The sequence below is a fragment of the Eleginops maclovinus genome, chromosome 4 (assembly GCF_036324505.1).
Source record: "Eleginops maclovinus isolate JMC-PN-2008 ecotype Puerto Natales chromosome 4, JC_Emac_rtc_rv5, whole genome shotgun sequence".
NCBI classification, from domain to species: Eukaryota; Metazoa; Chordata; class Actinopteri; order Perciformes; family Eleginopidae; genus Eleginops; species Eleginops maclovinus.
In genome coordinates this window covers 36,570,949-36,596,702 of record NC_086352.1, presented here as the reverse complement: position 1 = coordinate 36,596,702, position 25,754 = coordinate 36,570,949, and the positions used below count along the sequence as shown (strand labels likewise).

General features: G+C 43.4%; 2 protein-coding genes across 4 annotated transcripts in view; both read right to left on the bottom strand.

Moving 5' to 3' along the window:
* Positions 1-899, bottom strand: part of sh3gl3a (SH3-domain GRB2-like 3a) — a 35,619-nt gene extending 34,720 nt beyond the window's left edge. Inside the window, exon 1 of one of the 2 annotated variants that reach the window (XM_063882095.1) lies at positions 709-899. In XM_063882095.1, coding sequence (XP_063738165.1) covers positions 709-753 — 45 coding nt within the window. In that variant the 5' untranslated portion in view covers positions 754-899. The remainder of the gene's footprint in view (positions 1-708) is intronic. The other variant, XM_063882096.1, reaches the window with a different exon arrangement.
* A 9,613-nt stretch (positions 900-10,512) lies between these two features.
* On the bottom strand, positions 10,513-25,237 carry bnc1 (basonuclin zinc finger protein 1). Of its 2 annotated transcripts, none has more exons than XM_063880545.1 (5): positions 24,964-25,237; positions 17,695-17,797; positions 16,413-16,648; positions 12,971-15,024; positions 10,513-12,163 (listed from the first exon to the last, which is right to left on the bottom strand). In XM_063880545.1, exons 1-5 carry the CDS (start codon positions 24,976-24,978, stop codon positions 11,374-11,376), a joined length of 3,198 nt encoding a protein of 1,065 aa, XP_063736615.1. In that variant the 5' UTR covers positions 24,979-25,237; the 3' UTR covers positions 10,513-11,373. The 2 variants fall into 2 exon arrangements, with proteins under 2 accessions (XP_063736615.1, XP_063736616.1); XM_063880546.1 differs by lacking the exon at positions 24,964-25,237 and adding an exon at positions 22,344-22,469.
* Positions 25,238-25,754: the final 517 nt, after the last annotated feature.

Here is a 25,754-nt window from a genome sequence, read left to right as displayed (position 1 = left end):
TACTGCACTGTTGCGTGTATTTGGTTGAGTATATTATGAAATATCCATAATAGAAGTCACTTAACGTTAATAAAAGGTTGTTAGTTTACTGAATGGAAGAAAAGGGGTCCCCTAAAAAACTATAGGTCGAGAACCACTGCCCTAAAACATGGAGGGAGATCTGTAGCAAACAGGCTTTCCTTCAACTTCTCTCACATACAGAGACTCCAAAATGTTAAGTGTTATGAAGAAAACTAGTGAGGGAAAACATATGAATTATTGGTTATAATCAAACAGACAAAGATCGTTTATCAAAGATTTCAGAAGCATTTTCATTATATGTTTTCCTGATCTCTATCCTTCTAACTTTATCACATGGTATTGTATTGAGAGGTAATAACAAAGCCGAAGTTCCATTGGATTTCAGGGTTTCGTAAACGCTCTCAAATAAACACAATCAAACAATGTGTGTTGACCTATATTCAAGAATACATTTCATTTGCGATTTCTTTTTACGGAGTTCGTTACGTTGTCTCCGTACAAAACAGACTTAACTAAATTAAAAAGTAACGTTCCACAGACGGCGTTATACCGTGGGATGACCGTGGGACATTGAAAGTCCCAATCCCCCACTGCTATCTAGGAATCTGAAGTTTGGTACGATTCCGTTAACCGGAGCTGCGAACCTGAACAGTTATTTGTTATGAGGGAGAACAGCAGGCGGCTCACCTGACTGGCTTTGTGGAACTGCTTCTTCAGCCCGGCCACAGACATCTTCCACAGCCGTGTGAGGGAGGCTTCGCCCCTGGAGCAAGTGTTCCGTGAAGCCCTGAATGAACCTGGGGAAATGCCTGTTGAAGAAAGAGCCAGCGAGTCCTCAGCCCTGCACTCATCAGTCACTACACTACCATTACACCAGACCTGAGGGGCGTCAAGCTCAGGCAGCCTAACCCGGAAACAGCATTCCTGCCATAACAATTGAAGCGTCACATGGTACATTGAGAATCGACGCTTTTTTCTCATGTCTTTACTTGTATTAACCATAAATCACACAACACAAACAACGTTACTGTAACAATAGTATTGTTATGTAGTGTAGTTACTATGGTCAGTTTGGTAGAATGTTTACCATAAGTATTCATAAAACACTTTTCAGTTGTAAATCACATTGTGATATTTTTTTGACCTGTCAACTTTTCTCATTCATCTCAGTAAGTTGTCCAACGAATTTCTTGACAACTTTTTGCAAAGTCAAATAGGGAGTCTGCTCTCATCCTATTAAGATTCAAAGATCAAAAGGTGTTATCGGAGGTGGGAAGTAACTTTAGATTTACTCAAGTACAATTGTGAGATACTTTACTTGAGTATTTCAAGGTTTTTCTCCTTTTTACTTCTACTCTACTACAATTCAGAGGTAAATGGTGTACTTTTACTCCACTACATTTATTTAATCCCTTTAGTTACTTTGCAGATCTGGATTAATACTGTGAAATATAATCAACCCTTAAATCAGACTTCAGTTCACCTGCAGTAAATCCAGCAGCTACCCTGCAGTATACAAAGCCATTCAAACTAGCTGCACCTTTACCAGCTCTGAGAACACTTTAATGATCAATAATTATAAAACATATCAGAGATATTATTCTGAAATGGACAAATCAAACAATGACTACTTTTACTGTCGCTACTTTAAGTACATTTAGATGAGAGTACTTTCTACTTTTACTGGAGGAACATTTTGAATGCAGGACTTTTACTGTGACAGAGTATTCCTACACTGTGGTACTTCTACTTTTACTCAATTACAAGATCTGAGTACTCCTCCCTCCTCATCATATCATCATATGCACAGTAGCTACAGTTTAGATATGGCAATGAAAGTCTAAGTCACAGGCTCCTCCAACAATGCAACATGATATATATAAATAAAAACAATACAAATGTGTTGACAGCATGTTGATACACATTGCTTAATGTATTACATGTACACACATACCTGAGGTGTGTTACATGGGCTTTACTTAGTCCTCTGCTGTACACCGCTTTTATTAGTTTGCCTTATTTGTGGTCAGAATGTAACTCCTTTTCCAGTTTTAATTGCAGTAGGCCTGTAAACATATTCTACTGCAGAACAAGGACTAATTTTCTTTCCCTTCCTACTTGGAACAAACTATTCTGTCTAATGTTATGTGCACATTGTTCAGTAATGGTTTTATTTTGAAAGTTAAAACAGGAAATAGGACATACATGATCTCGCTCGTTTTATAGATTGGTAGCGGAGAGGGTTTCCTGAATAGCAGAGATGTCGCCACATCTCAAACCCCATTGGCTGACAGTTGCTCGTGCGGAGGAAACGGCGGAGTAGGGATCCCTTTCCCGCTGCACCTGCTCGACCCATCTCCTCGACTCTTCTCCTCGCGTCCTGGTCCCTCCAACGGGAGATGCAAGCAGAGTACTGAGTAGTAACGCAAAAGCATCCAGGAGGGAGTCGAGGCAACAGGTGTTTAGAGAAATGAGAAGTCCTCTCCTCTGAGCGTTCATTTTGAAGCGACTACACTGAATGATGACAGGAGGCACAGCGCCTCAGCTGTCTATTGTTCAGATACTCCGCTGTATTTATATATGTCAGAAGAGGGTTTATGACAACTTATTTACAACGAAGTTTAATGTGACAATAACAGGCTACAGATGCAGGCAGTTGCCAGGATGATGGGGGTAAATTAAGAAAATAAACCGATTTAACTATGTATTTAGTTTTTCCCTGACCTCTGGGTGATAGCTAGTGCCTAAAGTTATATGTACCACCTTACAATGCAAGCAAGGGAAACACATCAAGCCCCTACACACTCCAACACACCCATTACACAAAAAGCAGTGCTGTCCTGAAACAGTGAATTATATTATATATAGGGTATTATGGCCATATTTTATTATGTGAAAAAATACATGTTAGTATGAAAATGTGATATCTAGGGTAAATCAAGGCAGGATTAGTACCTCCAGGGGCCCCTGGGCACTGAGAGCTCATGGGCCCCCCAACCCCACCCCAAGGCAGACTCACACCACATAATAAGTCTGCACTAAGAATAATTGTGTGTGATTGTTACAGTAAATGCATCACACAGCTGCTTTATTGAATAAAAAGCTCCTTCACTGATCACTTCATTCATTCCCTCCAGCTGAACCAGGGGCATTAAAACAGAAATATATATACTGTTAACAAAAATAACTATAGTTTATTTTTTCAGAAAGTATCCTGTGCATCCAATATGGTTGAAGTGTCCTCAGATTTATTTCAGGCACATTCTTGGTGCATGGTTTTCTTGAAACAAAAAAAACCCATTGGTTTTATTTGTATTGCTGCTTTTTCAAAAACTTTTTTTGTGTTGAATCTCAGGGTTTAGTTTGGTGTGATTCTGATGGAGAGTTGACATCTGTATCCGGCTACAATATCTGATCTGATTCACATGTGGCAGTCATGTCAGATGCCTGTATTTGATCAACTTGTCATCATGGGTGGCTGTGGGGTGAACAAGGGCCATGCACCAGGAGATCCTCAGCCCCTGCAATTAACATGTCCTGGTGTTTTGAGGCAAAATACATAACCCCAAATTGCTCCTGCAGCCATTGAAGAGTGAATAAGTCGATTTGGATTTAACAGCATCAGCTAAATGACATGTATTGTAATCATTTATTGATCATAGCAGAAGATGATCCTGAACACATTGACTGCAGCAGTTTTCAGGTTTGAAGATTTATGTAGCGTCAGCAAGAAACTGTACTAACGGTGCGGCAGCTTGTGGTTTTTCACACCTCCTCAAAACAGGATTCAGATGGCTTAAAGAGGCTTTATTAGAGTATTTATTTAGAGTTTCTATTGGCTAGCGCTCTGACACAAGCAGAGGCTGAGTTGTTTGTATACCTGTGACCCCAAGTTTTTTGCTATACAAACAGAAACATCCTTTATAGGGACCACCGCAGGACCTACCTCAGGAAGAGGCAGTTGAAGAACGAGTGGCTGAAATTCATTTTTACCACTTATCATCAGGATTGCTTCCTGAACCAGGCACAGTTCAGGGTTGGATATTTGCAACAGTTACTGATGAAAGACGGAGTAGTTCTCACTTTGTTCGGCCAATCTGGCAATCTGGGTCACAGCCTGTAAGTAAGCTTTATTACTTGTGTTTTTGTTTTTTTTAAAGTTTGAAACAAATAGCTACTGCTGGGGTTTCAGTGCAGTGTTTTTTTCGTTCACAACACGCTGAAACGTACACAGCTTTTGGCTTTTCTTGTTAACTTTAGCTGAGATAATGTCTCTGCCGCTGTTGTGTCTGCAGAGTCTCGGTTTTCATTTCATAGTTATTGATCGCCGATTGGATTAAAACTACACAAGCATAAGATGTCAACTTTCAACTTGGTTTGGCTAACTTGCTCCTGTTAGCTAAGTTGATAATAATAGTTGATACTTCTGGCCATGGTTCTCAGCAGGAAACCGATGGACTGTCCACTCCAGGTAGGGAATGAAGCCTTACCCCAAGTGAAGGAGTTCAAGTATCTCGGGGTCTTGTTCTCGAGTGAGGGAACAATGGAGCGTGAGATGGGCCGGAGAATCTGAGTAGTGTAGTCACTTTATCGCACCGTTGTGACGAAAAGAGAGCTGAGCCAGAAGGCAAAGCTCTCTGTCTACCGGGCCATCTTCGTTCCTACCCTCACCTATGGTCATGAAGGATGGGTCATCACCGAAAGAACGAGATCGCGGATACAAGCGGCTGAAATGGGATTTCTCCGCAGGGTGGCTGGCATCTCCCTTAAGGATAAGGTGAGAAGTTCAGTCAACCGGGAGGGACTCGGAGTAGAACCGCTGCTCCTTCGCATTGAAAGGAGCCAGTTGAGGTGGTTCGGGCACCTAGTGAGGATGCCACCTGGGCGCCTCCCTAGGGAGGTGTTCCAGGCACCTCCAGCTAGGAAGAGACCGAGGGGTAGACCTAGGACCAGGTGGAGGGATTATATCTCTTCGCTGGCCTGGGAGCGCCTTGGAATCCCCCAGTCAGAGCTGGTTGATGTGGCCAGGGAAAGAGAAGTTTGGGGCTCTCTGCTGGAGCTGTTACCTCCGTGACCCTGACAGAAAAGCAGGAGAAGATGGATGGATGGATGGACTGCTGGAAATGCCCTCAATCACTGTCCTAATTTCAGAGTAGCGTTTTAATAGCCATTAGGATACTTTTGGTGTCCAAGACTTTGAATGGATAGGTGTACAGCCTGAATGTGCCGTTTGGTTCTCATTCAGGCTACTTTCATTATCATTCTTTTTATCATACCTTTTCTAAATGCAGCAGGTGGACTGATTGATCAAACTAAATAAGTGTGGATGCTTGATATATTTTGTTCTCTTGTCTTTAGAAGATAGAGTCGGAGGATGAAACCCTCTTTATTTGTCACATACATGCACACAGCAGAGCACACACAGTGAAATTGGTCCTCTGCATTTAACCCATCCTAGTACTAGGAGCAGTGGGGAGCAATGGGGAGGGGGGATTGGAGGTGTCCGGTGCCTTGCTCAAGGGCACCACAGCAGGGCCTAGGATGTGAACTGGGACCTCTCCAAGTAGCAGTCCACTTTCCATATTTCAAGTCTGTTCGGGGACTTGAACCAGCGACCCTACAATTCCCAGTCCAAGCCCCTACTGACTGAGCCACTGCTGGACAAAAAGGAAACAGGGACTAAGTACACAAGGGTAGTCACAAGACGAGAGACAGCTGAAAGTGGTTGGAGAAACACAGGGGCAACAGGTGAACACAATGACACAATCAGGCACAGGAGGGAAACGCAGACAGGAAGTGAAGCTTAACATGACAGAAGTGGGGAAAACATTTCAAAATAAAAACAAACAACATAAGGACATGACAGACACGAGACTGGTCTTCTGCCTCCCCAAGTTCTCCCAAATCACACTTCTCCTTTGCTCCCTTGGACTTCACTCAACGTCAGCATCAGCTCACTTCCCATCTCTGTGAGTGGGACCCAGATACCCTTCAAAAACACGCCAGTTTGCTATCCTGGCTCCTGATTGTTGGAATGAGCTGCCTATTGACATCAGGACTCTGCATACCTTCGGACGCTAACTGAAAACTCATCTGTTTCCATTGCATCTTGGCAATTAAATTCTAGCACAAAAACACAATAATAAAAAAGTACCATAAAGAGTTGGATTTGTAACAAATTCACCAGCTCTTACAATGGCATGACTTACTGTTAAGTTGATGACCAGGATCAACATGTAATGAGTATCTCTTGAGGTGTTTTGCAGGGACTGTTGCTGTGACTGCTTCTGTACACCACCAGGGGGCAGTACCTGCCCAAAGAGCAGATATACAGTCATGAGCAGAACCAATCAGAACGAAAGAGGAGTGATGCACAGCAGCAGCAGGGGTCAGACCAGCAGCGGCCTCCTCTCCTGAGCTGTGCCTTCTTTGGTGAAGCTGGATTCTGATTGGATTCTGATGTGTGTACTCGGTTAAATTGGGCTGTAGGATATTAGACTACTTTGCCATGTTAAATTCTGATATACTGCAATTATTTTATTCTCAGAATAAATTGTCATTTCCTTATTGCAATTATATGTGTATAAATATAGTTCTTGTTTAAAAACTGTAATGTTTAATGTAAATGTTTACTTCATAAACGTTTTTTAAAATAGTTCTTCATTTACTCCTTTTGGCACCTTAATTCCTCTTGTGTTTCTGTATGCAACATTATACACCAAAGCGAATTCCTTGCAGTGTTAACCTTTTTGGCAATTAACCTAAATCTGATTCTGATCCCAAGGATTGAAAATGTAATTGAATCAATTTGATCTACGGGAGTTTTTGATTGTCGTTGTTGCATATCACTTCACAGTTAAAATAGTGGTGGATTAACTTTAGAGGCCTGAACACAATGACTTCCAGCACATGACACATACACACAGTTAAAGAAAACAACCAGTTAAACTTTCTTTGTCTCCTCTGTCCCTCTGACTGTACTGCTGCTCCTCCTCCTCCTCCTCCTCCTCCTCCTCCTCCTCCTCCTCCTCCTCCTCCTCCTCCTCCTCCCTTGGCCTGCACAGCATTTGGAAGAATAAAAGTCATCTGCTGTCCATCTGGAAGCTGTGCCGGGCGGTAATACCCCCTCATATTTCTCTGCTTCCCAAGCACCCGTGGACAATCCATTCTCTCTCCCACCCCCAACACCACCGCGCAAGCCCTGATCCCCATCCCAGGACGGAGAGGTGGGATCCGGTGTCAGTGCCCCAGAAAGACCCCTCACTCTGGAACACATGGGGGATCAGGAGCCGTGTTGTTCAGACGGCTCAGTTTCACTGTTTGGGATTCTCACAGCGGCCCGCACGCATTCTCTGCCGCCCAGGTGCTGGCTCTGAGGCAATATAACTTTTAGGTCAGCTGATGTTTTCAAGCCATTTCCTGACTGACTTATATGTTGTAGATTCATGGTGTACATACAACTAAACAGCGCAACAGTAGTGTGGAGGATACAGTTTATTCATGTTCAGCTCCTTTGTGTAGTCACCATTGTGTCTATCAGTGATACAGAAGCTGAGACCTGGCATCTCTCCGCACCAAGCAGAGAGTAGCTGGTGAACATAGTTAAACATTTAGCAGCTGAAGTTCAATATATCTTTCTCAGGAGTTGGTGGAGGCCTAAACGGACCAAAGGAGAGAGAAACATGACTCCATGTGTGCAGGATGTGTAAATAATGAATAGGTTGCCAGTACAATTATATGAGGTGAAGATATGTTGCATGCAAAAAATAAATGAATGCAGCTTTCATGCAGCTTGCAGCGGCCATTTTGTATGTAAATGAAATTTATCTAAATGTTCCCCCTTTTCCAAGGCAGCATATTTTTTATTAATTCTTGATTCATTTACCTAACTTGTGATCCAAACAAGGTTGTGAAGGGCTGGCCTAAAGATGTTCAGCATCATTTTGTTCATCGTGCACCTCTATCTGATATATATTTATATATATATAAAAATTAAGAGACCACTCCTCATGTTTCTTAAATCTTTATCTCTTCATGTATGGCAGACATTCCAGTGTCTGTTGAATTCCAAAACAGAGAAAAATTGTCAGTAGTTTATAAAACGTAACTATAAAAAATAAAACAAGAGAAAGTGATAATGCTGAAGTGGTCTCTTTTTTTACAGTTTATTTGTGGAACACTTTCAGTAAATCCTGTAGAGAACCTGGCTGTACGTCAGCTCCCAATGTTCCAGTGGGATGGCTCAGCCTCAGTTCCAACAGGTTCCGTATCTACCACGGAACAATTTCTGAAAATGAAACACGGCTTCTTAAAAATAGCCATAAAGATGCAGGTTGTTCCGGATACAGCTCTGTGGAGGAAGCTGAGCAAGTGCTCCACCTCTACAGATCAACCAAGTTCTGTGCTGCATGTTGTCGCCTACATACAGCACACAGGGGGGACGGAAATAACCGCTGTGCCCTCTCTGAGTGGTACTAGATTTCTGCAACGTGCCAGAGAGAAAAGATGGGGGCCACTTGTCAGAAACTGGGTTTTTCAGCTCCAAAGTGATGAGGAACAGCTCTGCTGGCCCACTAATGTACAGTAAATGTGATGGGTGGGTTGAGTTGTTGAGTTATGCAAGGCTTTCAGGCCTCTGTAATAGTGCAATACTTTGGCACGTTGCATAACAGATTTGTCCTCCTAGCTCTCTCAATGTGAGCCCAACGATACTTCCACTGTCCCTGGTCCATTTCCATCCATGCCCTTTAACTTTGCACAGCGGGATTTCAGCGATTAATTCACCTCTTCACTGTAAGAGCTTTTTTTATGTGAGTGTAGAGTATGCCATTTTGCTGGAATGCAAATTTATATGACTGCTGAATGTGACTCAGTTGCTCTTCCATTTTATGTGCCAATGGATTGCAAAATAAAAATACAATCAATAAACTATTTACAAAGTATAAAGCTACAACAAACATCCTTTGGCAGGTGGAAGTGTTTCAGTGTGGTAACCCTGTGTGTGTGTGTGTGTGTGTGTGTGTGTGTGTGTGTGTGTGTGTGTGTGTGTGTGTGTGTGTGTGTGTGTGTGTGTGTGTGTGTGTGTGTGTGTGTGTGTGTGTGTGTGTGTGTGTGTTGTTTACAGGGAGGCACCGCTGCAGCTCCTGTGTGTCCACATGCTTGTGTCTGTGTCTCCGGCACACAGAGTCTGCTCTGTCTGCTGGCCCTATCAGAGCAGCAGTGACGGGGTCAAACAGAGGTTTACCTGAACGCAGTTATCCTGTGGAAAACATTCACCTCCAGAGTTAGGACACGTTTTCCAGAAGGAGGTGAGGACTCTTTCAATATGTTGCAAGAAACCTAAATAAATTCTGTTCACCCCGATGTCAGCAATTCTTGAGAGGAATATCTGCACAAATGAGACTGAATGTTTTTGATGCAGTAATAGGTTAATTTAGAAAATATGTTAATTGTTAAAAAGGATCTTTTCTGCAGTGATGCCTGTATGTTTTCCTCCCAGCAGCCCGGTGGCTTCGTGCCCTTCAGAGGCTGATCAGTGTTGCTCCCCCTAACACGGAGTATTACAAGATCTCAGGGGAGCCGGATCAGATGACACCACTGCAGAGGAGCGGGTGCTTATTTCTTTGTTAGCAATGACCTACTTAAAACGTTTCATATTTATCTATACTGAATTTGCACATTTCTGCTGAACTTGGCTAACCTTACAGAAAAACTCATTTAATTCACAAACATACAACTATGTGCTGGTTTGTATTTGTTTAATGGAGAGAACATTGAATGGAATGAGGCTTGCAAACATATGGCTTTTATTTAATTGGAATGAATGTTGTAACATTAAATCAAAGGAAACATGAACACCTATCAACATATCGGTTTTGCTCTTTTTTCTCTTTTTTTAACACATCCATACAACACACAAATGGGATCTTAAATCTGGCCCACTGCAATTCAATTCAAGGGAAAAAATATGCAGAATGCAGAGCAAAACCAGAACAGGAGACCATGGTGAAATAATTAAACATGTACAACACAATGTTCTTGTTCATTCTTTTTGATAAAAAAGAAAGAAAGAAAAACATGTTAGTGGTGAAATAAGCCTATTTTATAAGGTATATTTTTTGGTTTCTTTCAGATAACAAATTACTCTATTCACAGAATATACAGTACAATAAACATTTTGTTTTAAGGGGTGCTCTCGTGTGGGGCCATTCTTATAAATTGCATTTTTTATTATTATTTCTCAGTGTTTGACTCATTCACAGTACATGCTTCTAGCCTCCAGACACAGCATATATTCCTGTTGTTCGTCCAGTCAGTCAGGACACTGCAAGCGACCTCACAAACAGCACAAGAGCAAAGCCTTAATCAAGTCTAGTCCCATGAGCGCATTTCTCTACAATAACACCAAAGTCAAGATCTCTCTCCCCTCCATCAGTCAGAAGCTGTTTTTTTCGTTTGAATCAGATTGTATTTTATAACAGAGCCCCCCCCCCCCCCCCCCTTGAATACTGCTGTTAATCACAAAGTAGATGAGAGGAGACTGGGCGGGCCCTTTAATACTGCATAGCCCTCACACATTATGAAGGGCTTTCTGTACACACATGTGGACTGAAAAAATCTTTGGTCAACATTAGCATTATGCAACAACCAGAACAGTAAAGACAGATCATATTAAACACCTTTGAATAACTTATTTTGTCAAGCTCACAACACGATAGCTTTTCAACAAAGACTGTTTTTGAAGACCACTGTCCAAATGAAAGAAATGACACAAATGTAGTTCACTACTGCCTTCCATCAATACATTATGCACATCCTCACAGGTGTGAACCACTGACAACAAAAACACCAGAAAAATAATTAGCATGATACAGTTCCATGGCTCAACTCTCACTTGGACAACACGTGGACAGATTCAGTTCATACAGACACATGTTGAGGTCTAAACTGGGCTGTAAGGCCAACCAATGCAAAGAAATCAGTTCTGCTTTACAACTAAGGATTTAGCGTGATAAAGGTGGCATTTATGATTGTTCGGAATGAATTTACTGAACAGTGTATGCTTTTGATATTCTTGATATGTTGACATGGGTGTGAAGCGTACGTTTGCCTGGCTGAAAAAGCCACTGGTGATGAAAGCATTTTCCTTATTGGACTTTTTTTCCCCTCCTTTTTGCCAAATTATGACAGGATGGACACAGTACGGAATTTAAAAAGTGCTAATTGGTGAGCCTTCCTTACGAGCCCAAAAACAACAACAACAACAAACACAACAACAACAACAACAATACAACAATAAAAACACAATAAGAACCGAGGGAATAAGTCATGTTAGCATAGGAGCTCAGATCCTTACTCCTGGTCCATGGTGGCCCCTGAGCTCGCAGCGAGGTTCCTGTGAAGGTTAGGGTTCTGGCTGTGCCGGTTCCTGCTCCGCACCGAGGAGAAGGAGGTGTCGCAGCCGGGGACTTTGCACTTGTGCAGCAGCCGCAGATGGACCGTCTTGTAATGAGCTCTGAACGTGCCCTTGTTGCTGTAGACCTTTTGGCAGACGTGGCAGGTTATCGGAGATCCACCCCCACCCCCCTGAAGCCCGGCTTGCCCTCCCCCAATGCAGCCCATGGTTCTCTCTCCCCCGAGTGCCAACTCCTCGCCCCCGGGCCTCCCCACGTCAATCCCATCGCAGCTTTCATCACTGTCCTCCATGGGGAGCGCCTCCTCATCCTCTTCAATCCCTTCCTCTTCCTCACTACCGGCACCATCTGAGTCCCAGGTAGACGGAGCCCCAGCACTGCCTCGAGGTGGGGCAGAAGAGGAGGTGCTCAGGTCGAGCACTGCCCCATCCTCCCCACCTCCTCCTTCCTCCCTCTCTCCTATGGGAGACTCCTCAGCACTGTTTGGTGCAGTAGACATTTTGCTCATGGGGAAAACCAGGCCCATGCGATTGTGCCCTCGGAAGATGACGGAAGTCTGACTGGTCGGGTCTCGATGGGGCAGGTCTCTGTCCCGCTGGTCTTGGTAGTATTCCTGGCCAGCAGAGTCTCTGTCTCTGCAGTGGGGGGAGGGCAGGTACAGGGTGTTGGCTGGGCTAAATGACTCTTTGGTCAGCAGCTTGTTGTGCAGGTTCATATTTGCACTATGTCTGTAGATAGAGAAAGATATCACCACATGGTTAATTTACTTTCTCAATTAAACCTTAAAATGCTGTACAAAGATCCATTCTTGTTTTATATAATAACTGACAGGCCTTGTAAAACCAAGCAGAAAAAGAACATCCTAATGATGATTGACACCACAGTTTCATTTATCAATGACATTCTGTTTTTTGACACGTTTGCTCTAACCTAACTAGAGCAGCTGATTGCTGTACATCCTCCCTGCATGCAAATTGGAAAACCCACTGATCTGATGCTACACTCCTGGTATACAGGGTTTCTGCTCAGCGGGATCATTAAGGAAGCGTCTAACTGAAAACAGAAATGTCCAAGTGTTGAGATACATTGAAAAAACTGAAACGTTGACTTTAATTGACTATATAATGTCAACAGGTTGCATATAAGTGTATTAAGTTAGTTGAAAGCAATGACATGAAGTTCAGATAGGTTCAACCTAATAATATTGCTTTCAACTAAGCTAATACAGTGATGTGCAACCGATTGACATAAGATATTTAGTTTTTTCAGTGTATGAGCTGTTTTTATGGTCATTCTTTAAACTGCTGTATACTGCTACTTATTTGTTGTTTAACTATGGTGTACTATTATTTATAACGTGTGCCTACTTTTTTATATAATATGTCAAATCTTTTATTATTCTGCACACTTTCTGTTTTAATCCCTGTTGTGGGACAAATAAAGGAATCCTTATTCTGATTGGCCGGGAGCAGCAGAACATCTATTAGCACATTTTATAGCCTGCACTTTAACAGGGACAAAGAATGGCCTCTCACCGGTCTCTGCTCCTGCGGGAGGGGAAGGCAGCGTTGCAGCCGTCCACGGTGCACATGTGCATCTCCTTCAGGTGGACATTTTGGTAGTGCATCTTGACGCTGTAGGAGTTCTTAAAGGTCTTCCTGCAGATCTCACAGTTGTGTGGCAGATCAGGGTTGGGGTTGAGGTGTGAGAAACGTAAGTCACCATAGTCGTCAACACAGCCGTCTGATTCCTCCGTCTCGTGGTCTAAGAGCTGAAGAGCACCTCCATTAGTCAGCCTGTGCTCGCCCTCATCCCACTTCAGCTCGGAGTTTACTTGGTCCCCATTGTCAATTTTTTCATTGCCATTGGGTTCCTGACAGTGTAAGTCGTTGTCACAGTGATCTTCCATCTGCTTATCTTCAGAGGGGGGGGGTGCACAGTTAATGACCCCTGTTTCAGCTTGCCTTGGCTGATCGTCTTTGTCCTCCCTCGCAGTCATTTCTCTCCCTAAAGTCTGGTCCAGGGGATGCTTGGTGCCCTCCCTTTCCTTCTCTTCACCAACGTAAACCCCACACACCCCTCTCCCCTCCCCAGCTTGTGTTGTGCACATATGACCTTCTTCTTGGCTTTCGTCACACTCTTCCTTCTCGATGCTTTGTGTGGGAGCCTCGTCCTCAGAGCTGCTCCCCTTATCCATTTGCTCAACTCGTTCCACCACCTCCTTCTCTATCTTTATTGGCATACTTGATTTCCTAGACTTCTTCTTTGGTATGGGGTCTGTTATGCAGGATTCAGGGAATGAGATAGGTTTGATGGGGACAGAGGACGATAACAGAGGAAGGGAAGGTAGTGTTCCCGGGGTGTTGGCGAGCTCAGCCGGGGTGACCAGGCTGCGGTAGAAAGGAAGGACTGGCTGTACTGTTTTTAAGTTGGGAAAGAGTATGCCGCTCTGGCCCATGCTGGGGAAGGAGCTGCTGTGGAGTTTAGAACCAGTGTCCACGTGGCTCACCATGTAGCTTGGCACTGACTTATGGCTTTCTGCAGAGCAAACCGGGATGGGGGTTCCATATTCATGCCTATTCTCTCCCTGAGAGCTCTCATCACCAGACATGCTGCCCCGCAGGTCTTTGTCCCTGTTGTTACGATTCATAGGCATGTGCAGTCGTGGGTTTGGGTTGGCACTATGGCGGTTGCGACTGCGCAGGGAACTGAACACCATGTTGCAGCCCTCGATGGTACACTTGTGCTTAATCTTCAGATGCACTGCGTTGTAGTGGATTTTTAGTGTGCCTTTGTCGTAGAACGTCTTCTCACAGGCATTGCAGTACACTCGCCCTTTCTTCAGAGAGCATCCTCCCCCTCCTGACCCGCCTCCACTCCCATTCCTGTCCATGGAGCGCAGCTTGCCCTCGGGCGACATCTGGGTTACATCAGAGCTCATGGAGGGCGTGCATGGTGTGGAGGGTCCGTCTGAGTAGTTGTCACTCGTGGAGAAATCCTCTGCCTCAATCTTTGTAGTGGTGGAGATGCTGTCCATGTTTTGTTCTACACTTCGGTCCAGATCAGCGTTGAATGAGACAGAGGTGGAACCTAGCAGGCTGCTCTCTGAAGGGTGCAAAAGAGGAAGTGGGTTGTCCCTCCCTAGACCATCCCGACCTTGATCATCTCGTCTCTGACCCTGCTCCATTGACCCGCGGCCTGGCTGCTGTTGTTGCTGGTGCTGCTGTGCCCCTGTGGTTGAGCCCAGAAACGGGGCAGGGACAGACCCTAGCAGCTGGAAGGGCAGCATGAAGGCCATGCTGTTGACAAAGTTTTCAAAGTGGTGCATGCTGCTGCTGCTGCTGAGCTTCTCCACTTTGGATGTGGAGAGGTTGGCAGCAGTGCGTGGGGTGTTGCGCTCAATGAAAGTGCGGATATCTGAGTTGGTGCGGGTGCTGGGTACCAACACAGCCTGGCCCTCCTTATCCTGCAGAGCCATCAGCTCCACTATGGACTTGGTCTCGCCAAAACGCAGGAACTGCTGCAGCGTGGCGATCTCCTCCTCGAACGTCATGATGGCCCACCGGTCCAGCACCTTCCCAGCGACATCCTGCAGATGGGGGGGGGGTATGAAATAGTTTGAGAAGGAGGGGGGGAAATGAAAAAAATAAAGGAGAGAGAGCAATTCGATCATTAGCATGATCTGTTTCTGTTGGACTGCTCATACATATTCACAGAGTGGGTGAGACGACACACCCTATAAAGTCGAGTGGCAGGGCGGCTAAATAAAGGAATCACACGGAGTGTTAATACAAGCGGGCGGTGCAGAACCCTGAGAACCCTCATTACACAGACACACACTGTTTCATCTTGCAGGTCATTTCTCTTCATTTAAATCAAGTAGATTTACTCACTCTGCATCACACACATGCATCCTGCATAGAACATGCTATCAGACACGTATACTCATAAACACACTCCCAAAGGCATGCAAAAATAAATACACGCACCGACGTACCACACACATACACATATAAGGACGCACAAGTCAGGGAGGGTTGATCAGAGGGCGGCTCACATTGCTCAAGCAGGTCCTCTCTCCCTCAGCCCAGCAGTAATCACATGTGAGTTTGGGTGTCTTTGAAAGTGAAGAGCGGCATAGTGCCGTAACCGTGATTAATATTTCATCACAGAGCATTCATTGGGCGCCTGTCGAGGATTCTGACTCTACGTTTGCCATTAGATGAGCTAACATGAATTAAACGCAGCCCATCTTGAATACTTGATGATGTACTAATCGAAGTGAGAGCTCGCTCTGACAGAGAGCCTGCAGCCGCGGTTGGGCCGGGGCCGGCTTGGCTCCAGCTTTAGAGGAAATCTGAAGCAAAAGACATAATATTTACAAATCTACCCAGCACAGTTCGGAGACCTCACCGAGCCAGCGGTACCACGGCAACAAGCAGGCCGCATCAGCAGGGTACCAGGAGAGTTCATGGCATTGGTCGCTGCATCACATCGCTCTCTCTCCTGTCATCATGTTGCCTGACCCTCCCTTGACTTCCTCAGAAATTCTCTCTGTCTCTTTCTTAACATTCTCTCGTTCACTAAATTTAAGAGTTGCATGTCAGTGTCTCGGCTGCTTTTAGAAGCTTCCAGCCTGAAAATAATTTCACTAAATAGCGTGAGGGACTGGTGTATGGAGGCATGGACAGCCTGAATGTGTACAGGTCATTAACAGGCCACATGGTGTATAACCCATGCACACTAACGTGAAAACAACTATTTGTGATTCAGCCTCCCTGGGTCTCAGCATGTGTTTGCAGTGTCTTCAGCTGCATAGCAGACACAGCTGGCCCACAGAGCTTTGGTTCTGTTCTCTGTACACACTCAACAGTCGGACACCCAGAGGCTTTTTGCATAAATGAGTACAAGCCATGATTGTTCAGAAACCCACACTGGCATAATCCTTTTCCACACAGACACAAAAAGAAAGCGCACCTGGAGCACGTATCCTCGTATGTAGTCCTGCAGCGTCCAGTCCAGCGCATTGAGGATCTGGATGACCTCCTCCTGCTTGAGGACGGAGAACAGGCGGTCCAGGAGGATCTTGAGCCGGATAGGGATGGCCTGGGTGCCGTACAGCATCAGGCTGCAGATATCGAACACCACGTTGGAGTGCACGATCTCCACCTGGCTGCTCTGGTAAATGTGATGCACCTTCAGTTTACTCAGGGCTAGAATAAAACACATCGGATTCACAGGATTAGATTTTTGAAACTACACTGGACCCTGGACTGAGCCAAGGGAACAGAAAAAAATAAGCGTTTTATGGGACAAAAGAAAAATCTATATATGTAACTATTGTCATGGTTTGTTTGTAAATAAAAAACTCTAATTCCTTTTTTACAAACAACACTCTTTCGGTGTGTGCTGAAAAGCTGACAGTAAGAGATGCAATTCATCCAAAAAATCCTGCCTTCAAAATGATTTAAAAACTGAACAAGCAATAAATATAATAATCACATTATTTGAAATAAAAACACTGTGCAATACTTTTTCTACGTCACATTCTATATCAATAGATTAACAATTCTTCAACAAAACAATTATTAAAGATTCTATAAATGGAGGGTTATTGTGCAAGCGAAAAATAGAGAACGTCAAATAAGTCTGAGAGTATTATCTGGAGGAAAAAATCCATGATTCAACATTTGTGATATTGCTTACATTTTTCACGTTTTTAAAACGTAGTTAGAAAGATAAAGATAAAGATAATCATAAGTTAAAGCAATAAGATAAAAAACAGTTGCAAGGAGGCCTAATAATTTAATATTATATAACACACACCAGCATCAATCATACCACAGTGTGAATCTGATTTTAAATCTTGGTGCTTCTCTAAAAAGCATGTGTCTTATTTAAAAAGCTGTCTGTGCACGCAGATACTGTGCATTAGCTTTCTTAGATTTTGAGATTTAAAATGTCTGTCTCGCCACAATACTATAAAGATGAATACACTTTATTTTTCTCGTGCTTACAGAAATGAAAATCTAAATTTTATTTTTATGATTTCATCAGTAAAATCCAGATACATCTTTCTGTTTAATGGGTGTTTATTTTTTTTAGAGAAAGGTTGCTTTTTAATTTTTTAAGGCACTTATCTGAAGCGTTAACACTTCTCATGTTAGCGGTGAGTGAGAAAGTATTTATGGTTCTGAAAATAAAAATGTATAATTATGGTTTTATTGAATAAAGCCTCAGTAAAGTGTTGTGATCTCACCATGTGCTACCCAGCCATGCTTGCAGTTTTCACATTGCCTCCTCTTCAGCTTCCCCGGCTTAAAGCTGTCACAGTTACAGTTCACCAGAGTGCAGCAGATCGCCTGTGAACACAGGAAATGATGATTGTTGGTTCAAGACAAGACCGTACGCCATCATTAAATTGGAATTTCTGACCTCCTCAGAACTCATCATCTTTAACATCCCCCATGTTTCTCGTGGTATAAATAAAATCAGTCTAAACAAATATTCAGTGTTCATCTTCACACACTTTTATAAAGCAGCTGATGACTAAATTATTCAAACCCCAAGATATCACATTTCTTTTCAGCAGCAGCAATTCATAAAAGGAAAACATTCCGGATGTCTTTTATTATTCTGTTCACATTGGGACAAAATCATCCAGACATATTAGATATTGTTGGAACCTTGAGGTCTCGAGCAAAGCGTAGCCGCTAGTTGAAGGTTGCGTTTGGGAAAATCCTTTTTATATTTAGTATCATTCCATCTGTATAATATTTGGTAACATTTGTGTATAACCAGTAATGCAACATAATAATGCTAATACAGAATATAGCCTGCCATTCCGTCGCTCTTTGACTGAGCAGCATGTTCAAATGTGTGTGTGTGTGTGTGTGTGTGTGTGTGTGTGTGTGTGTGTAGCTCATCTTATAGGCTGACATCCAGGAGAATCATGCATTGGTGAGGAATAGAAAAGAAGCAGCACAGTTTCCTTAAGTCACTTTACCCTATCTTTATTTGTCACTCATTGCCTGCTTTCCCTTCTGAGAGCAGCGTTAACACAGGTGTGTGTGTGTGTGTTTGTGTGTGTGTGTGTGTATGTGTGTGTGTGTGTGTCAGTAGTGCTGCAGGGCAGGTCTACCTACAGTAACGAAAGGTCTTGGACACACCTGGACCACCTTAACCATCTCAGTCAATCAATGCCTGAGGCGTGCACATACACACACACACACACACACACACACACACACACACACACACACACACACACACACACACACACACACACACACACACACACACACACACACACACAGGTTAGAGTACCACGTTCATTAGCTCATCAGCTAATGGCTTTTATCTCTTCAGGTTGAACATGCATTGAGTGGACGGACACATGGAGACGGGGTGAGGAATGGATGGCAGTAATAAGTCAAGCTTTCTGGGTAGCTGCTGACTTGGCAGCGACCCGGAGATATCTCCAAAATGCCTTACACCAAAAAAAGAAAAGAAATCATTTACACACCAGGAACTGAGGGAAAAGCATCATCACATTTCTGATCAAAGCTGCGTTGTTAGAGCTACATGCTGCAGAGCTCTGCCACCTCTCCCCCTCTGCATCTATAATGCATGATCAGCGGGGTTTTAGTATACATGAGCCGCATGCTGAGCTCCTCACTGGATCTCACCCCCCTCCACCAGCAGAGACGGAAGAAAAGAGTCGGTGGACGGATGGGTAGGGGACCTCCTCCTCTTCCTCATTTAGTCAGCCACTCCGGGCTGGCATCGTCCTTCACATTTGAGATCCCGTCAATTCACCTCACCATAACCTCTCATCATTAGACAGATAAACTGACCCTAGGTGTAAGTGGCGGCCGCTACCTGGCCTTGAAACCCAGCGTGGTAGCTCCGGCCTTCGGTCCCATGACATCCGCTGGCTTTGCTTTTCTCTTTATCTGGCTCAGACAGTGGTGAGGTGCAAAGAGCCCTTTGCTCATCTCTCAGCGACATAATCCCATCATTACAGAGCACCAAGAACCAACACGGCCCAATTAGGCTAATCCCATCCCACTGTGGGTGCATACACACCTCCTGCTGCTGCCTCCCCTAATATACATCTCAATCAGGATCCCCCCGCCTGCTCACCAGCCTGTAACACACACTTGCGCGCTCACACACATTCCATCGCACAGTGTGCTCCAGGTCGTTTATCTCAATTAGAGATTCATATCATGAGTTCTAGAGAAGAACAAGAAAAATAAGAAGAGCGGACATTAAAGTCAGGGGTCCTTCATCTAAAACATAAATAAATGCTTTGGCAATAATCGTTATCCAATAAAAAAAAAGATTCAATTGCTTAAGTGTTTTTATTCTGCATAATTACATTTTTCCAGTGTGAGCACACTACATACTCCCATATGAACTGGTACAAATTATAGAGAAGAGGAAAAACTTGTGTTGAGGCTGAAAGGCAGAACCAGGGGCAGAAAAGCCCTCCTCCCTGCTGCCTGCAGTGTGAGCCACAGGAAGAATTGAACTAGAGTCTATGAACATTTTAATTCATTGTAAGGCAGAACGATCATTCTTGACCTTGGAAATAGTAACCAATAAAAAACCCTCAACTTAAGGTCTGACATTTTTTTCTTTCCACCACTTCTCAGAGTATTATCTGTTGTATGAGATGCACTCGGAAAGCCTTAGAATTATCAAGTTCATTAAAATTGTAAAAATTGCAACATGTTTTCATCATCCCACCTGACACACACACACACACACACACACACACTCACACAGACACACACACACACACACACACACACACACACACACACACACACACACACACACACACACACACACACACACACACACACACACACACACACACACACACACACTCACACAGACACACACACACACACACACACACACACACACACACACACACACACACACACACACACACACACACACACACACACACACTGAATTGATCCTATCTGACTGTTAAAATAAATCCTGCCGTCTCTCAATGAGCAGCTCTCAGACAGAGACGGTTAGGATGGACTTAGGCCTAATGCGTTAGAAAGCTAATCAATTACCACAGCCCGGCACACACTGACACTCTGTGAGGAAACAAGTAGTGCTGGTGCCAGAGAACACAACAGGGCCATCAGAGGGGGGTGGGTGGGGGCAGAGGAAGCAGATAAGATTTTACTATTAGACGTTAATCAGTTAACAACAGAATTATGGCACAAGGGGATTATAGGATGTGAGTGTCTTCTGGATGAAAACAGAAATGATTTACAGCAGGCATTTTAAACACTTAAGTTTCACTTTTTGGGCGAGTTCATCTTTTCTCCCTACAAATCATTTTCACACCTCATGTTAAAACAGCTCTGAGACGATCGGATCAGAATTGTAATTGAACATTTAAATCATAAATATTATTATTATTATTTTTTGAATATGACGCTAAAAATATCTGGCACAATGTCACTTATAAATATAAATATACATACAATTATTATATAAGATTCCTATAGATTTAAAAAAAAAACATAAAACTAATGGATTTATTAAAGATGAACAAATTATTTATTTCAGAATTCCAGCTTACAATTATTAAAGTGTGTTATTTATTGACCATGAAAACATATACACCCTTTATGAAAAGTGTACGTTAGAAGCGAGTAAGTCCATCTGCTCATTAATCGATTACAGAAACATTTCTCCAATGTGAGAATGCGCTGTTTATTTTCAGTTTTATATCGTAATAAAGTTTTTAAACAAGAACAGCTGTATTCAAAAGAAAATGTGGTATATTGAACTAATGATGGACAATTACTCTATTTTAACAGATTAATCATAACCAGCACACGCATGTCATCAAATGTTCTGCTTTTAAATGTGCATGAAATATTAACTTTTTATCCATTTAAATTGAAAGTTATACAAACGACAGCAGTTCAAACAGGAGATTGAGACACCGACAGAACTTTAAGGGACGCAATTAAAAAAATTTATTTGTCTGAAATTTCTTAACATGTTTTTTAATGGCTGCTTCAAAACCATCACACTACAGCACAGCGAGCAAGAAAAGCGGATCATTCACACACACACTCACACACACACACACACACACACACACAGAAAATAAAAATGTTATCTGGGCCAGAACACACTGAAAACACTGAGGAATTTAATGGGAGGACAGTGTTCCTGGTACCACTCAGATATCCTGCGCAGAACGCCAGCCTCCTCTAAGAACGTCAGCACCAAAACTTTGGGCTGCATGGAAACCAAACCTGTGTGAGTGTATGTGCCATAGTAAAGAACAGTCTCATGAATAAATCACTGCTTGGACTGAGCTGTGTGTGTGACAGCAAGGCAGTAAAATGTTAATTGATGACAAGTGTTAGTTAAAGCTAGGTTACGATACATGAGCCGCTCAGCAGGCGACATGATCCCGCTCTCATTATGATTTAATGTCGAGAGAGAGGAAGCACTTAAACACAGCAGATAAAAACACCCGATAATGATTACATCGACTTCTACATGACACGTTTGAGTTTTTTATCCACCAGCTGTAAAGCCATCCAGCCTGAGCTTTACTATTCACCACCTTCATACAACTCCATGTTAGTAGCTTTAAAAACACATCTGAATCTCATAAAGCGAGCGTTCCTTTGACACCACATTGTCCTGAAAAGGAGAAGACAAACCCAGGAGGAGCAGAGCGAGTACAAGTAGTGACAGGCTGAGTTTGAGCCTATTAAGAGTCCATACAGCCCAAAGACAGCGTGAAGAGCTCATTATTTCATACTCATCCAGCAGTCAATCACAAGAAAGCACACACACACTACATGTTCCAACACTACAGCAAACAAAAAGCTAGCAGATCTTTACCTGAGGATCCATGAGGAAAGCTCCTTTAAAGGAAAAAAGTATTTAAAGACAAAGTGGGGGGAGAAGGAGGCGAAGCAAAGTTTAGTTGGCTTCCTGCTGCGTGAGGCTCCCCGTTAGGAACTGGCAGGGAGTGTTTGGAGTAAATGAGGGGAACATGTTCGTACACTGAGTGTGAGAGAGTTTGGCTCCCAGCTACGCTCTGATTCATATCAGATCTGCCTCTCCACTCGCTGCCTCTTGACAATCTTGTCACATCTGGCTGACAAATCCTCACAAGCCTTTTTGTGGCAGACGCAAGGGGTGGCTGCCGTGTGTGTGGAGTTTGGGGGTGTTAAGGGGTTATGCTGGGACCAGGGGGGGTGGATCACAGCTCGAGGAGACGCTGAAGGGTGTACAAGGCTGGAGCAGATACACCCCCCCCCCCCCCCATCATCCTCTCACGGATGGACCATCATGAAGCTAATGAAGCTGATGAGGCCAACATGTGTGTGTGTGTGTGTGCGTGTGTGTGTGTGTGTGTGTGTGTGTGTGTGTGTGTGTGTGTGTGTGTGTGTGTGTGTGGGTGTGGGTGTGGGTGTGGGTGTGGGTTTCCCCGGGCCATGCAGAACTAAAGAAGAACACAGAGCCCCAGAGTTGGAGGTAGAAGGAGGAAATGCTGGAAAAGAAAGAGAGAGAGAGAGAGAGAGAGAGAGAGAGAGAGAGAGAGAGAGAGAGAGAGAGAGAGACAGAGAGACAGAGAGCAGCATGAATAAACACACACACACACACACACACACACACACACACACAGAAAACAACATAAATGTAAATCACTTTCATGGATTCTGGAGTTAAAAAGTCAACCTGTGAGAGCAACTAAACTGTGTGGAATAAAACACACACCTACATTCCAAGTGATGGCACGGTTTGATCATATTTTAAAGATTCTCTTTGCTTTACAATCCTGTTTTAGTTTTAAATATTTATTTTGTATTATTTGATATTTAACAATTAATATAATGAATTCAGATCCCCACATTATTTAATGGTAACATGTTTGACATAATTAAATGATTCAGTTATTTTAAATAGGCTATCTTAAACAGATATGATACATTTTATTATCATAGCAATTTCTTTAGTTTATATATATGTATATTCAGTTGATTTTGATGCTCTAAATAGTTTGGATGATAAATGATGTGAAAAGTCTCCAATATATATATTTAAAATAAAAATTGGTCAAATAAAAACATACATAATCAAAGTAAACAAATGCAATAATTTTGAGCTAATTAGCTGAAACATAAAACGATTGAAATGTGTTTTTGTCTCAGCTGTAAATTCATTAAATATATTTTCACCTCATTTTTGTGAAAAATTTAACTCCAGCTCGTCCTGATGCTCTGACAGCAGATAACACTCACTCACACACACTCACACACACTGTACACACAGGGGAGCATGGAGAGTCTTTTGCCGCTACTGACACCAGCACACACACACACCGACACACACACAAATACCAACACACATACACACACAAACAGCTAATTGTTACATTATGACTGCAACAAAACATAAGACTGCTCTTAAATTGCATTCCAATAAACTGTATCCAGCAGCCAGGAGGACACACACACACACACACACACACACACACACACACACACACACACACACACACACACACACACACACACACACACACACACACACACACACACACACACACACACACACACACACACACACACACACACACACACACACACACACACACACACACACACACACACACAGATGTGGGTGAAATGGAGAAAAAGAGAAACCCAGTTGTCCTGCTCAGATGAAGCCTGTCTGAGTTTGTCTTGTTGTTTCAGAGTTGTTTCTCGATTCTTAGAAGGCATGTAAGGACAATCTCCGTCCACACTGACTGGAGCAAAGACGCTTTCATTTCAAGTGTTTGAGAGCGACTCAAAGTTACAGAAATGTAATGAATGAGTTTAAAACCTTTCAAGAGAGCTTAAAAAAGCTGCCCTAACACTCAGAATTAGAATTATGTTCACTTATGCTTTGATCGGAAAGTTCCTAATGTAAACTACAATACACTATTTCATACAACTGTATTTAGACAACGTTTTGAAGAGCAGCTTGCACTTGTTTTAAAATTTGAGAAATGTTAAAAAGAAATGTGTTTGTCAAAAGTAAAGCATTAAAGAAGTATCTCTTTGTCATGATGCTGAAACTAATCACAAGCTTAGTTTTGGCTCTCCAAAGGTTTCCAAAGCTGCCCGCTCTTTAGTCACCGTGTCATAACTTGTAACATCAGCTCAGGAATCACAGCACAACTCCAGCCATGTTCCCCATGTCATTAAAAAGCACTCGTCCTGAAATATAAAACATGTCTGCATCCCAGCAAAGTCCGCTCTCCTCCTGAGTGTCACTCAGTTCTAAACTCCTTCACTTTGTCTTTGTCGAACATGTCCTGCTGATGTGTGTGTCTGTGTGTGTGTGTGTGTGTGTGTGTGTGTGTATGTGTGTGTGTGTGTGTGTGTGTGTGTGTGTGTGTGTGTGTGTGTATGTGTGTGTATGTTTGTGTGAGAAGGTGAGTGCAGCAGTGAAAAGCTCTCTCTCTTACCTCGGCCATTGTCATTTAGGCGGATGTTTCCAAGGATACCGTGGAGTTTGCCATTCCCCGCGAGTCCCACAAAACAACTGGCTCCAACTCTCCTGTCCACACAGATACTAATGCAAAAGAGCCATCACACCCAGCAGCATCTCCTTCAACACACACACACATGTACTCTGTCTTCACACACACACACTGAACACTACAAAAAAAGAGAAGTCACTGTACTCTTACTCTCACTCACAAACACACACACTCCTCCTCTGCTTTCTCTCCTCTAATGTTGCCGTGGACTGGCTCTAAACTACTCAAGATGTTCAGTGTGTGTGTGTTGAAACTGGGCACAGGGGATTGGAATGAGATCCTCCCACTCGGCATTCTCACCTCAGGAGCTGCCTGCTCCCTCCCCAGCCTGCACACACACACACACACACACACACACACACACACACACACACACTCACACACACACACACACACACACACACACACACACACACACACACACACACACACACACACACACACACACACACACACACATGGTGCATGCACACATGGAAGTGTGCATGCTCTCTCATGCGCGAACACACACACACACATACACACAGACACACAGACACACACACACACACACACACACACACACACACACACACACACACACACACACACACACACACACACACACACACACACACACACGCACACACACACACACACGTCTACCCCCTCAGAGTCACAGGGCAGTCCCCTCACAGCTGGCTGGAAGAGGGCATGACACTCATCTTTCACAGAGA